The 15,291-nt window shown below is 38.9% G+C and overlaps 1 protein-coding gene across 4 annotated transcripts in view; it reads left to right on the top strand.

Annotated features, from left to right (window-relative positions):
* Nucleotides 1–15,291, top strand: part of RELN (reelin) — a 543,089-nt gene that overhangs the window by 333,840 nt on the left and 193,958 nt on the right. For all 4 annotated transcript variants that reach the window (XM_058425556.1, XM_032761303.2, XM_032761302.2 and 1 more), the window contains exon 12: nt 7,905–8,056. In XM_058425556.1, the coding sequence (XP_058281539.1) occupies nt 7,905–8,056 (152 nt within the window). The remainder of the gene's footprint in view (nt 1–7,904; nt 8,057–15,291) is intronic.

Here is a 15,291-nt window from a genome sequence, read left to right as displayed (position 1 = left end):
AAAATAAAACCTAATTGAGAGAAAAAAATGGGTATGTCAGACTTAAATAAAGATTGAAAGTTATTATACGATCTGAATCATATCTCATACAATGTTGTGGTAGAAGTGATAATAACTCATTTAAATTAATCTAGAAAAGTTTTCCATTTACGACAAATAAAAGAAAAAGGCTACTAATCTCATTTCTCACTTAAATAGAAGGTTCTTTTAGTCCATGAAAATTCTTTTTCAATTTAATTTTTCACTTTAAAAATACTCTAAAGCAGATAGATATCAAAAAGGAGTCATCATCTGCATGATTTATAACCTTAACTTGCTTTGTGGATCAGTAGGCTGAGTGGTTTAATTGGGATAAATGGAGCAAGCAAAAGACCAATGAACCAGTGTGAAATTTTCGTGTATGCGTCAAGAGAGGCTCCTGGTTAATTTGCGAATGATGCAATACTATTAAGAGCTGTTTCAAAAAGTTACTATTCCATGTGCTTGCTCCTTGAATGATTGATGTAATCTGTTAAAAATTTTTTAAAAGAATTTTCTAATATTTTTGTCCCAAATCTATTATAAACTGGGATGGTTCAACATAATCATCCTGGCATACATAATATCCTTTTTACAACTGTAACTAAGAAAATCAGAGCAAATCAAGAAAGAAAATATCTAAATTTTAGAGCTGAACAGGTGGTTGGCCTTAGGCAAGCCACTTACCCTTGTGTGTCCCAGTTTCTTCCAAATGTAGACCAGTTAATTGTGTGAATAACAAAGGCCAAACTAGACATGGCCAGAAACTAAAGAGAAATCGGTTTTAAAATAACAAATATTTCAACTTTTTAAATATTAAAGACAAGATGCAAGTATCAAACTTCTCTCATAAATTATACAAAGTATACAATTATACATATATAATTATATGTCATACCTTTTATTTTACTTGAGACAGAGTCTCCCTCTGTCACCCAGGCTGGAGTGCAGTGGTGCAATCTCAGCTCACTGCAACCTCCACCTCTCAGGTTCAAGCCATCCTCATGCCTCAGCCTCCCGAGTAGCTGGGATTATAGGTGTGCACCACCATGCCCAGCTAATTTTTCTATTTTTCGTAGAGACGAGTTTTCACCATGTTGGCCAGGCTGACCTTGAACTCCTAGCCTCAAGCGATCCACCCACCTTGACCTCCCAAAGTGCTGGGATTACAGGCATGAGCCACCACTCCCAGCCTATAATGTATTTTAAAATAATTCACATATCTCCTTTGATATCTGTTGCCAAATGTGTGATATTATAGATATATGCTATTTGTTTGCTGTTGCTAAAAATTATTTCCCTGGATAGTCTTTGCTTTGAAAATAGAATTAACTAATTCTAAAGTAAGTATACATGATAAACTTTGTGCAAGGAATAAATATACATGTTTTCAAAAACTAGAATGATTAAACATTTACCTAAAATAACTGTAATTCTGTTTGCATATCATGATTTCCAACAAAGTTTGGCTGCTTAATGAAATTTAATAAAACTACTGTCCATGTATTGAGAACTGAGCCTGTGGCTTAAATACATTGCTTAGAGACACTTTGATATATAAGCTTTGGATGAAGAAATTATGGCTAATAAACATTATATTTATTTTCCTGAAAAGAAACATATCTTCATGCCTTAGGATAATTATTAATATTCAGTAACTAACAATTGTTTTTATTTATAGAATTGCTTTTTATATAATGTCACCAGGGATATTTAGAAACAAGAAAAAAGTTAATAACCAGACTACATTTAAAAATTGATTATTTAACATGTTAAAATAATTTGAACCTACTCTAAAAGAGAAGCTTGCTGATTTGAAAGATGACATCGTCCTTTAATTTGTTAACACTCCTGATGACATAATTAAATGAGAGCCTAAAATGAACTAATTAGCTTACCTCTTTTAGTTCCCCATCATTGCTAATAGTAATCAGCCAGCTGAAAATTTGAAGCTGTGACAACAAGGCTGTCTGAGCTCATGCAATTCCTTTTCCTCTGCAAATCCATAGAAATGTTGGATCAAGTATGATAATTTTCTTCAATATGTGGCCCTAGGATAGGGGAGGAAATGAGCAGATACCTAAAACAAAGGGAAATTAAAAACCTGAATAATAAGCCATTAGCTGAAACTTAGGCAGTTCAGGATGGACTGAACATATGTAATCAAAGGCTGAAGATTAGAGTTAAAAATACTCACACAGGATCTTTGGCAGATGACAGATAGAACGGTTACTCTTGTATAAACATGGGACCCTGAAGAGCTCCTTCTCCATAAAGAAGAAATTAGGATAACAACTTCTCTCATTGATTCAAGAGTGAAAAAAAAATCTCCCAGGAGAATGGAAACTCCAAACAAATGTGAAATTCACATTCATTTCACCCAGGTGGTGGGAAAATTCTAAACTGAGGAATTAATGTAAAAAGAAATTCAGGACCAGGGAACCTCCAAGATGCTCACAAACGCAAATGCAAAACCCCTTTGTAAAAATATTTCTTCCACACACAGTGTGTAAAATTAACACTGGAAATAAGTCCGCTAAAGATGAGCTCACAACAAGAATTATGATCTATGTGATTTTATGATTCACCAAAAAGGAGTCATCAGATATGACAAACAGAATAAGTGCATTCCAATTGAGATAACACAGAGATATGAGATAAATATGATTAAATGATTTAAAAGATTTTTTTTTATCTAAGTCATTTTGAAAGAAGAGGATACTATGAGAAAAGAACAAGCAAATATTAAAAAGAATCAAAGAAGTGGGGCACAGTGGCTGACACCTGTAATCCCAGCACTTTGAGAGGCCAACATCAGTAGATTGCTTGAGCCCAGGAGTTTCAGACCAGCCTGGGCAACATGACAAAACACCATCTCTAAAAGGAAAAATACAAAAATTACCTGGACATGGTGGTGCCTCCTTGTCTCAGCTACTCTGAGGAGAGCCTGAGGTGGACGGTTCGCTTGAGCCCGAGACGTTAAGGCTACCATGAGCCGTGAATTGCACCACTGCACTCCAGCCTGAACAACAGAGCAACACCATTTCTGAAAAAAAAATAAAAAAATAAAAATAAAAAATAAAAAAATAAAAACTTTTTAAAATGAAAAATACAGTGATAGAAATTAAATATTAACTATAAAGGTAAAAATATAGAAAGAATTGAAGACAGAATTAGTATATTGAACTAGAGACAGATCTGAGAAAAAAACACATAATGCAGTATAAAAAGAAATAAAGATTAATGAGAGAGTGAGAGACATGGAGAATAGAATATGACATTTCAATACAGGTCCCATAGAATTTCCAGAAAGAATATAGAATGAATAGAGGATAGTTAATATTTGAAAAGATAGTGACTTACATTTTTCCAGACCTGATTAAAGATTCGAATCCCCAAACTGACAAGGTACACCAAGTTTCCATAGAAAAAATAAACCTACACCTACATACACTGCAGAAAAATTTTAGAATACCAAAGACAAAAAAGCAACCAGAGAGAAAGACAGATTATTTACAAAGGAGCAACAATTCAATAGATAACTTCTTATCAGTAACTAAAGAGACATCAGATTCTTGTCGAGATCCAAGTAGGGTTTTTAATAGAACTCAACAAAGTGATTCTAACATTCATTAGGAAGAGTTAACAAGGGCAAGAGTAGCCAAGACAATTGTGAAGAAGTGAAAGATGTGGCTGAGGGACAGGGAGCTCAGCTATCAAGAGCTATTTTACATATACAGATAATATATATATATACCATATGTATGATATTTAAATTGGTTTGTACACAGAGATGGACATATAGACTAATGGAGGAAAAAAGAGAGACAAGTTAATTCTAGAAACACTCATGTTTATAGGGGATTGTTATGTGACAGAAGTAGCATTACCAATAATTAGGGCAAATGGTTAACAGTTCTGGAATAAATGGCTATCTATATAGAAAAAACCATATTGGATCTCAAACTCATTCCTTACCTCAAATCAATTTCAGGTTCATTAAAACCACCTAAATGTGAAAAGCAAAGCTTTAAAACTTTTAGAAGAAAATATAGACGAGTATCTCTATGATTTGAGGGTAAGGGAGAATTAGATAAAGGCACAAAGCATAGAGAAAAGATAGATAAATTCTACTATATTAAAATTAAAACTCATCTATACATCCAACGACACATAAACAAAGTGAAAATAGTACAATACAGATAGCCAAGAAAAGATTACTACCTGGAATATATAAAGAATTCAAGTCATAAGAAAGTGAGAGAAAGAAAAGAGCGATCTTAATACAAAATGGACATAAATAGGCAACTCAAGATAAGAGTAACCCCAACTGGCCAATAAACATGAAAATATATTTGGCCTCACTACTAATCATGTAAATGCAAAGGTGAGATAAAATTTCATAATCATCTAATAGGCCAAATTTTAAAAGCTTGGCAAAACGAAGTGATGGCAAGCTTGTGGGGAAACAGGAAACTTCTACCCTCCTGGTGGAAACATAAATTTATCCAACCATTTTGAAGAGCAATAATGAAGTACCACATTGCCCAGCAACTCCACTTCCAGATATATACTCTACCAGCCTTTCTCAGCAGAGATTCTTTGTGATAACCCCAGAACACAGAAAATGATCTGGCTACGTTCTCAATTCTCCTAAAGCAGGTGCACCTGCGATTCTAGATACAAAGGAGAAAAAGCAATTTACTAATATAATGGGTGCCTTGGGGCATTAGGACTCATTTCTCTCACAGACACCAGTGAAGAAAGGCTGATAGGGAAACTCCCACATGCATATGTAAACACACAAGGACCTTTTTATATAGCATTGTTAATAATAACAAAAAAGAAATGACCTAAATGTCTATTGAAAGCTTATGGTCATTCCCCCAAACACCAGTTTGTGACTTCTGTTATAGCCAACATGTATTGCAAGGTTTTTGTTTGACTAGCTTCAGAGTCTTCTTGAATGTGGTGTGCTGTAAATACCTGTTCCCCTAAACATGGAGCTGTCTTTGACCTTCTACTTTGTTTTTCACTTCTCACTGACACAACCGGGACTTGGGTAGCAACAGATGAGTCTGCCTTGAAAAGGCAAGGGAAGAGGAATCAGATAGACTGGTAGCAAGAGTAGAGAAAGAGTATGAGTAAGGGAAGAGGCACTTGGGGGCATAGAGGTCAGGCCTCTATATAAGAGCATTCATTTAGGCCTGTGAGTCTTTAAAAGAGATCTAAACCTGAAAACCTCTCTGAATATTTTGGGCGTTTAAAGTGTGTGCCTAGAACCTAGGCTAACAGAGAAGCTAAAGACCAGGTGGTCATTGCAGGGCTTGGATAGAAGGCAGATCTACACCATCTGGGGTGTAGCAAATATCTAAGGGGAAGAGGAGGCTGAACCATCAGAGCTATGACTGTAAGTTGATTCAGTACCAAAGCCTAAGCCTGGCAGCAATAGTAGCAATAGGCATTAAGTACAAGTACGAGGGGACTTTGAGTGGAAGTGGTGGTCAGACCTGCCTGATGTGTGGTCAGGAGCAGAAGAGGGTGCTTTCCAATGTGCCAGTTGGAAAGGCTGCTTTCCAGTTTGTGCCAATTCGTGCTAATGGCATGAATTGTCTCAGAGGATAGGGCAAGGATGTGACTAGAGAAAGCAGAGTAAAGTGAGGACGGGATACAGTCAGGGCACTCTACAGGTTTCATTTATTTTCTAAAGATGGAATCCCTTAATCCTGCCATCACTCAACAAGAATTATTGAGGATCTGCTGGGTGTTGAACACTGAGCTAGGTTCTAAGGACACAAAAATAAGATGCAGATCCTGTCTTAGGAGCTGACATATTAGGGATAAAGAAAGGCATGTAAAGAAACAATGGCAGTGTACTGTGAGAAATGAGTTCACAAAGGAAGAATCTAACTGAGTCTGAGATGGAGTGGTGGGGCTGTGTAGGAGGAGCCAGGAAGTTTGGGAAAGACTGTACAGAAAGGTGTTTGATATTTCAAGGACATCTTGAACAATGACCCTGAGTTTGTTTGATAGACAATAAGTTAAGATTCAGAGGGCTGACAGAGAATGTTTTAGTGACTTTGAATTCACATTATATGGCAAAAGATTTTGGGTACAAGGCAGAAGAGACATGGTACAAGGCGAGAGATTGTGCTAGAAATGTTCTTGGGCCAGGCCAAGAAGGACTGCGTATTCTGCATTAAGGAACTTGGAATTTGTCCAGATAGCAATGGGGGAGCCCCTGAAAGACTTTAAACAAAGGAGAGATGTAATCATATATGCAGTTTAGAAATATCACTTGAGTGTCTACTAAATAGAGTCTGAACTCCCCTCTTTCCAAACTCTCTATGGATTTGTTCCACTGTACTGTTAAAATGTATTTTTTACTCTTCCCCAACACACATCCTCCACCCAGGTCTATGGATTTCTGCGCTGTTCATAGTGTCATCCATTTTTCTTTTTTCTTTTTTCTTTTTTTTTTTTTTTGAGATGGAGTCTCACTCTGTCACCCAGGCTGGAGTGCAGTGGTGCAATCTCAGCTGGCTCACTGCAACCTTCGCCTCCTGGGTTCACACCATTCTTCAGCCTCAGCCTCCCGAGTAGCTGGGACTACAGGCATGCACCACCACACCAGCTAATTTATTTGTATTTTTAGTAGAGATAGGGTTTCACCCTGTTAGCCAGGATGGTCTTGATCTCCTGACCTCGTGATCCACCCGCCCGGGCTTCCCAAAGTGCTAGGATTACAGGCGGAGCCATGGTGCCCTCTGGTCATTCCCATTTCTTAGCCTATACTCATGTGATTTTGTCAACACATTATGCAACTGTGGTAAGAGCACAGGCTCTGGAGTCACACTGCATGGGTTTGAATACTGTCCTCTTCCTTTGCTAGTCATCCTTAACCTCTCTTCATCTCAGTTTCTTCATCTAAAATTGGGGTAGTAATGGTGACTGTCTCATAGGGTCACTGTGAGAATTAAATGACTTTAATGTGTAAAGGCCCTAGGAAAGAATCTGGCCAGGTAGTTAGCACTCAATAAAAGCCAGCTATTTTTATTCTCTTCTACATATCCAATTAGCTGTTTGATGAGACCCAGTTTAAATCCCATCTCCTCTTTGAAAACTTGCTAGACTTTTGCCAATTCTTATGACTTTTCATTCCATTACTATTTTCAATATGTAAAACATCATACAAGTATTTATATTATGAGTCTGTCTTTATAATTCACTGTTTCCCTAGTTCATTGATTTCTCAACTCAACTGTTGTAAGTACTTAAAGAATAAAAAGTATCTCAGTCTGGAGCATGGCTCTGATCACAGGTAGACACACCATATACAATATTGATGAAATTCATCTTCATCCCTCTACAGGAAAACTATAACTGTGAATGTAATGTGTTTAAAGTGTATTCACTACCTAAAATTTGTGTTTAAAGTTTATTCATTACCTAAATAAAGTGCCATATCTGTATTTCAGAATTATTCATTACTAAGTAAGTGTCCTTCACTAAAAACAAAATGTTGCCGGGCGCGGTGGCTCACGCTTGTAATCCCAGCACTTTGGGAGGCCGAGGCGGGCGGATCACGAGGTCAGGAGATCGAGACCACGGTGAAACCCCGTCTCTACTAAAAATACAAAAAATTAGCTGGGCGTGGTGGCGGGCGCCTGTAGTCCCAGCTACTCGGAGAGGCTGAGGCAGGAGAATGGCGTGAACCCAGGAGGCGGAGCTTGCAGTGAGCCGAGATCGCGCCACTGCACTCCAGCCTGGGTGACAGAGCGAGACTCTGTCTCAAAGAAAAAAAAAAAAAAAACAAAATGTTATGCTTTATAAAGATTTGACTTAATATTCTAACTCTAACTCTTAATCCCCCCTTTTTTTTTTAGATGGGATGTCTTGGGAGCTGTCATTGGTACGGAATGTGGAACAATAGAATCAGGCTTATCAATGGTCTTCCTCAAAGATGGAGAGAGGAAATTATGCACTCCATCCATGGACACTACCAGTTATGGGAACCTGAGGTTTTACTTTGTGATGGGTAAGTACATTTTGCACAAACTTTGTTCAACCTGGGGCAAATCCTAGGCCGGCACCTATTCCTGAGGAAGTAAGATTGTTTGTTGTCAACTACATAAAACGAAAATTCATGAAATGTGAGCTCTCCAGACAGAGCAGAAGCCTGTGGTACTCCCCCGTGTTTCAGGCCAGCCCTGCTGGAGCCAGCCTAAAGAGATCTAGTCATGGCTTGCCATGATGAGGCCTGAAGAAGAAATGCCAAATACCTTCCTTCCACCTCTCCCTCCATGGTCATAGCTGAAAAGACAATGAGAGATAAGCTAAAACAAAGCGATTTCTTTTTCCTAGCTTCCCCCCAAAACTAGTCATCAAGGTGAGCCTTTGTTTTCATGAATATCTGATCATTGCATAACTCTTTTGTAGTAGGAAGCTGAGAAATTTAGGTTAATACTTTAATAATACTCTCTATTTTCTAGTATGTTTGTGAACACATTAAGAAAAACGTGTTCATAAGTTATAGTTTTCTTCAAAGTATTGTAGAGCAAATAAAGATAGTTGGAAAATTACCCAAAAAGGAGTTAGAAGGTTGAACTTTGTGACCTCCAAAGTTAATCCTTTTAGTCAACAAGAGCCACAGTTACATATTCTCTCACTGATGTCATTCCAGAAATGTGAGTAGGTGTCACATGCCTTCTTTGTTGAGTGACTGGAAAAGCACAGGCAATGTCTGGAAGTGAAACAGGAAATAAACACTGTCTACCTTTGAACTTACTAGCAAAGATGTCAGTTCATCAGGACAAACAGATCTCCTGAGTCTAACTTCAGCATTGAAGATTTATTTCTCCTGTATTCCTCACTTCACCTTTTTGATAATCATACAGCTCAGGGTTGCATGGGAAACCTCAGATTGTATCATGCTCTCAAGCATATTACCTGTGTGATGCTAACTCATTTTCCATAATTATCTGTTTGATAACAGAGAAATTGTGCATATAAAATAAATTAATGTAGTCTCACATTTAAGGATAACCTCACCTTCACTCTGAACTGGTTTGTATATTTAAAGGCCCAGAGCTCATTTTCTTTACATAATTAGAATTCAAACTGGCTCTCATTTTGTCAAAAGGGATTCCTGGAAAACCTTAAGCCCTCCTCCAACAAAGTTGTAGTAAACATTTAGTATGCCAGCCTAATTTAAGTTTTTTCCCTTTTTCCCATTTTTGACACAATGTATTTCATACCATATTTTGATTTTATTATAATAACCATATTTGGTGATTTACGTGGGACTAAGTCATCATTATTTAAGTTCCTTTATATAATTGTCTTTATATAAGAGATTAATCTTTAATTTTTTCTGGAACAAAGCATATTTTTTTTTTTTTTTCTTTTTTATTATACTTTAGGGTTTTAGGGTACATGTGCACAATGTGACAATGTGCAGGTTTGTTACATATGTATCCATGTGCCATGTTGATTTCCTGCACCCATTAACTCGTCCTTTAGCATTAGGTGTATCTCCTAATGCTGTCCCTCCCCCCTCCCCCCACCCCACAACAGTCCCCGGAGTGTGATGTTCCCCTTCCTGTGTCCATGAGTTCTCATTGTTCAATTCCCACCTATGAGTGAGAACATGCGGTGTTTGGTTTTTTGTCCTTGCGATAGTTTACTGAGAATGATGTTTTCCAGTTTCATCCATGTCCCTACAAAGGACACGAACTCATCATTTTTTATGGCTGCATAGTATTCCATGGTGTATATGTGCCACATTTTCTTAATCCAGTCTATCGTTGTTGGACATTTGGGTTGGTTCCAACTCTTTGCTATTGTGAATAGTGCCGCAATAAACATACGTGTGCATGTGTCTTTATAGCAGCATGATTTATAGTCCTTTGGGTATATACCCAGTAATGGGATGGCTGGGTCAAATGGTATTTCTAGTTCGAGATCCCTGAGGAATCGCCACACTGACTTCCACAATGGTTGAACTAGTTTACAGTCCCACCAACAGTGTAAAAGTGTTCCTACTTCTCCACATCCTCTCCAGCACCTGTTGTTTCCTGATTTTTTAATGATGGCCATTCTAACTGGTGTAAGATGGTATCTCACTGTGGTTTTGATTTGCATTTCTCTGATGGCCAGTGATGATGAGCATTTCTTCATGTGTTTTTCGGCTGCATAAATGTCTTCTTTTGAGAAGTGTCTGTTCATGTCCTCTGCCCACTTTTTGATGGGGTTGTTTGTTTTTTTCTTGTAAATTTGTTTGAGTTCATTGTAGATTCTGGATATTAGCCCTTTGTCAGATGAGTAGGTTGCAAAAATTTTCTCCCATTCTGTAGGTTGCCTGTTCACTCTGATGATAGTTTCTTTTGCTGTGCAGAAGCTCTTTAGTTTAATGAGATCCCATTTGTCGATTTTGGCTTTTGTTGCCATTGCTTTTGGTGTTTTAGACATGAAGTCCTTGCCCACGCCTATGTCCTGAATGGTATTGCCTAGGTTTTCTTGTAGGATTTTAATGGTTTTAGGTCTAACATATAAGTCTTTAATCCATCTTGAATTAATTTTTGTATAAGGTGTAAGGAAGGGATCCAGTTGCAGCTTTCTACATATGGCTAGCCAGTTTTCCCAGCACCATTTATTAAATAGGGAATCCTTTCCCCATTTCTTGTTTTTGTCAGGTTTGTCAAAGATCAGATAGTTGTAGCTATGCGGCATCATTTCTGAGGGCTCTGTTCTGTTCCATTGATCTATGTCTCTGTTGTGGTACCAGTACCACGCTGTTTTGGTTACTGTAGCCTTGTAGTATAGTTTGAAGTCAGGTAGCGTGATGCCTCCAGCTTTGTTCTTTTGGCTTAGGATTGACTTGGCGATGCGGGCTCTTTTTTGGTTCCATATGAACTTTAAAGTAGTTTTTTCCAATTCTGTGAAGAAAGTCATTGGTAGCTTGATGGGGATGGCATTGAATCTATAAATGACCTTGGGCAGTATGGCCATTTTCACGATATTGATTCTTCCAACCCATGAGCATGGAATGTTCTTCCATTTGTTTGTATCCTCTTTTATTTCATTGAGCAGTGGTTTGTAGTTCTCCTTGAAGAGGTCCTTCACATCCCTTGTAAGTTGGATTCCTAGGTATTTTATTCTCTTTGAAGCAATTGTGAATGGGAGTTCGCTCATGATTTGGCTCTCTGTTTGTCTGTTATTGGTGTACAAGAATGCTTGTGATTTTTGTACATTAATTTTGTATCCTGAGACTTTGCTGAAGTTGCTAATCAGCTTAAGGAGATTTCGGGCTGAGACAATGGGGTTTTCTAGATATACAATCATGTCATCTGCAAACAGGGACAATTTGACTTCCTCTTTTCCTAATTGAATACCCTTTATTTCCTTCTCCTGCCTGATTGCTCTGGCCAGAACTTCCAGCACTATGTTGAAAAGGAGTGGTGAGAGAGGGCATCCCTGTCTTGTGCCAGTTTTCAGAGGGAATGCTTCCAGTTTTTGCCCATTCAGTATGATATTGGCTGTGGGTTTGTCGTATATAGCTCTTATTATTTTGAGATACGTCCCATCAATACCTAATTTATTGAGAGTTTTTAGCATGAAGAGATGTTGAATTTTGTCAAAGGCCTTTTCTGCATCTATTGAGATAATCATGTGGTTTTTGTCTTTGGTTCTGTTTATATGCTGGATTACATTTATTGATTTGCGTATGTTGAACCAGCCTTGCATCCCAGGGATGAAGCCCACTTGATCATGGTGTATAAGCTTTTTGATGTGCTGCTGGATTCGGTTTGCCAGTATTTTATTGAGGATTTTTGCATCAATGTTCATCAAGGATATTGGTCTGAAATTCTCTTTTTTGGTTATGTCTCTGCCAGGTTTTGGTATCAGGATGATGCTGGCTTCATAAAATGTGTTAGGGAGGATTCCCTCTTTTTCTATTGATTGGAATACTTTCAGAAGGAATGGTACCAGTTCCTCCTTGTACCTCTGGTAGAATTCAGCTGTGAATCCATCAGGTCCTGGACTCTTTTTGGTTGGTAAGCTATTGATTATTGCCACAATTTCAGAAGCTGTTATTGGTCTATTCAGAGATTCAACTTCTTCCTGGTTTAGTCTTGGGAGGGTGTATTTGTCGAGGAATTTATCCATTTCTTCTAGATTTTCTAGCTTATTTGCATAGAGGTGTTTGTAGTATTCTCTGATGGTAGATTGTATTTCTGTGGGATCGGTGGTGATATCCCCTTTTTCGTTTTTTATTGCATCTATTTGATTCTTCTCTCTTTTCTTCTTTATTAGTCTTGCTAGCGGTCCATCAATTTTGTTGATCTTTTCAAAAAACCAGCTCCTGGATTCATTAATTTTTTGAAGGGTTTTTTGTGTCTCTATTTCCTTCAGTTCTGCTCTGATTTTAGTTATTTCTAGCCTTCTGCTAGCTTTTGAATGTGTTTGCTCTTGCTTTTCTAGTTCTTTTAATTGTGATGTTAGGGTGTCAATTTTGGATCTTTCCTGCTTTCTCTTGTGGGCATTTAGTGCTATAAATTTCCCTCTACACACTGCTTTGAATGTGTCCCAGAGATTCTGGTGTGTTGTGTCTTTGTTCTCGTTGGTTTCAAAGAACATCTTTATTTCTGCCTTCATTTCATTATGTACCCAATAGTCATTCAGGAGCAGGTTGTTCAGTTTCCATGTAGTTGAGAGGTTTTGAGTGAGTTTCTTAATCCTGAGTTCTAGTTTGATTGCACTGTGGTCTGAGAGACAGTTTGTTATAATTTCTGTTCTTTTACATTTGCTGAGGAGAGCTTTACTTCCAACTATGTGGTCAATTTTGGAATAGGTGTGGTGTGGTGCTGAAAAAAATGTATATTCTGTTGACTTGGGGTGGAGAGTTCTGTAGATGTCTATTAGGTCCACTTTATGTAGAGCTGAGTTCAATTCCTGGATATCCTTGTTAACTTTCTGTCTCGTTGATCTGTCTAATGCTGACAGTGGGGTGTTAAAATCTCCCATTATTATTGTGTGGGAGTTTAAGTCCCTTTGTAGGTCACTGAGGACTTGCTTTATGAATCTGGGTGCTCCTGTGTTGGGTGCATATATATTTAGGATATTTAGCTCTTCTTGTTGAATTGATCCCTTTACCATTATGTAATGGCCTTCTTTGTCTCTTATGATCTTTGTTGGTTTAAAGTCTATTTTATCAGAGACTAGGATTGCAACCCCTGCCTTTTTTTGTTTTCCAGTTGCTTGATAGATCTTCCTCCATCCCTTTATTTGGAGTCTATGTGTGTCTCTGCACGTGAGATGGGTTTCCTGAATACAGCACACTGATGGGTCCTGACTCCTTATCCAGTTTGCCAGTCTGTGTCTTTTGATTGGAGCATTTAGCCCATTTACATTTAACGTTAATATTGTTATGTGTGAATCTGATCCTGTCATTATGATGTTAGTTGGTTATTTTGCTCGTTAGTTGCTATAGTTTCTTCCTAGCCTCGATGGTCTTTACAATTTGGCATGTTTTTGCAGTGGCTGGAACCGGTTGTTCCTTTCCATGTTTAGTGCTTCCTTCAGGAGCTCTTTTAGGGCAGGCCTGGTGGTGACAAAATCACTCAGCGTTTGCTTGTCTGTAAAGTATTTTATTTCTCCTTCACTTATGAAGCTTAGTTTGGCAGGATAGGAAATTCTGGGTTGAAAATTCTTTTCTTTAAGAATGTTGAATATCGGCCCCCACTCTCTTCTGGCTTGTAGAGTTTCTGCTGAGAGATCAGCTGTTAGTCTGATGGGCTTCCCTTTGTGGGTAACCCGACCTTTCTCTCTGGCTGCCCTTAACATTTTTTCCTTCATTTCAACTTTGGTGAATCTGACAATTATGTGTCTTGGAGTTGCCCTTCTCGAGGAGTATCTTTGTGGCGTTCTCTGTATTTCCTGAATCTGAATGTTGGCCTGCCTTGCTAGATTGGGGAAGTTCTCCTGGATAATATCTTGCAGAGTGTTTTCCAACTTGGTTCCATTCTCCCCATCATTTTCAGGTACACCAATCAGACGTAGGTTTGGTCTTTTCACATAGTCCCAAATTTCTTGGAGGCTTTGTTCATTTCTTTTTATTCTTTTTTCTCTAAACTTCCCTTCTCTCTTCATTTCATTCATTTCATCTTCCATCAGGGATACCCTTTCTTCCAGTTGATCGCATCTGCTACTGAGGCTTCTGCAATCTTCGCGTAGTTCTCGAAACTTGGCTTTCAGCTCCATCAGCTCCTTTAAGCCCTTCTCTCCATTGGTTATTCTAGTTATCCATCCTTCTAATTTTTTTTCAAAGTTTTTAACTTCTTTGCTATTGTTTTGAATTTCCTCTCGTAGCTCAGAGTAGTTTGATCGTCTGAAGCCTTCTTCTCTCAACTCATCAAAGTCATCCTCCATCCAGCTTTGTTCCGTTGCTGGTGAGGAACTGCGTTCCTTTGGAGGAGGAGAGGTGCTCTGTTGTTTAGAGTTTCCAGTTTTTCTGCTCTGTTTTTTCCCCATCTTTGTGGTTTTATCTACTTTTTGTCTTTGGTGATGGTGATGTACAGATGGGTTTTTGGTGTTGAAGTCCTTTCTGTTTGTTAGTTTTCCTTCTACCAGACAGGACCCTCAGCTGCAGGTCTGTTGGAGTTTACTAGAGGTCCACTCCAGACCCTGTTTGGCTGGGTGTCAGCAGCGGTGGCTGCAGAACAGCGGATTTTCGTGAGAGCACAAATTCAGCTGTCTGATAGTTCCTCTGAAAGTTTTGTCTCAGAGGAGTACCCAGTTGAATGAGGTGTCAGTCTGACCCTACTGGGGGGGTGCCTCCCAGTTAGGCTGCTCAGGGGTGAGGGACCCACTTTAGGAGGCAGTCTGTCTGTTCTCAGATCTCCAGCTGCGTGCTGGGAGAACCACTACTCTCTTCAAAGCTGTCAGTCAGACAGGGGCATTTAAGTCTGTGGAGGTTCTTTGCTGAGTTTTTGTTTGTCTGTGCCCTGCCCCCAGAGGTGGAGCCTACAGAGGCAGGCAGGCCTCCTTGAGCTATGGTGGGCTCCACCCAGTTCGAGCTTCCTGGCTGCTTTGTTTACCTAAGCAAGCCTGGGCAATGGCGGGCGCCCCTCCCCCAGCCTCGCTGCCGCCCTGCAGCTCGATCTCAGACTGCTGTGCTAGCAATCAGCGAGACTCCGTGGGCATAGGACCCTCCGAGCCAGGTGCGGGACACAATCTCCTAGTGTGCCGTTTTCTAGGCCCGTTGGAGAAGCG

Source organism: Hylobates moloch, unplaced genomic scaffold, assembly GCF_009828535.3.
Source record: "Hylobates moloch isolate HMO894 unplaced genomic scaffold, HMol_V3 SCAFFOLD_1, whole genome shotgun sequence".
Taxonomy (NCBI): domain Eukaryota; kingdom Metazoa; phylum Chordata; class Mammalia; order Primates; family Hylobatidae; genus Hylobates; species Hylobates moloch.
The sequence above is the reverse complement of the archived record's forward strand: the minus strand, read 5'-3'. Positions and strand labels throughout refer to the sequence as shown.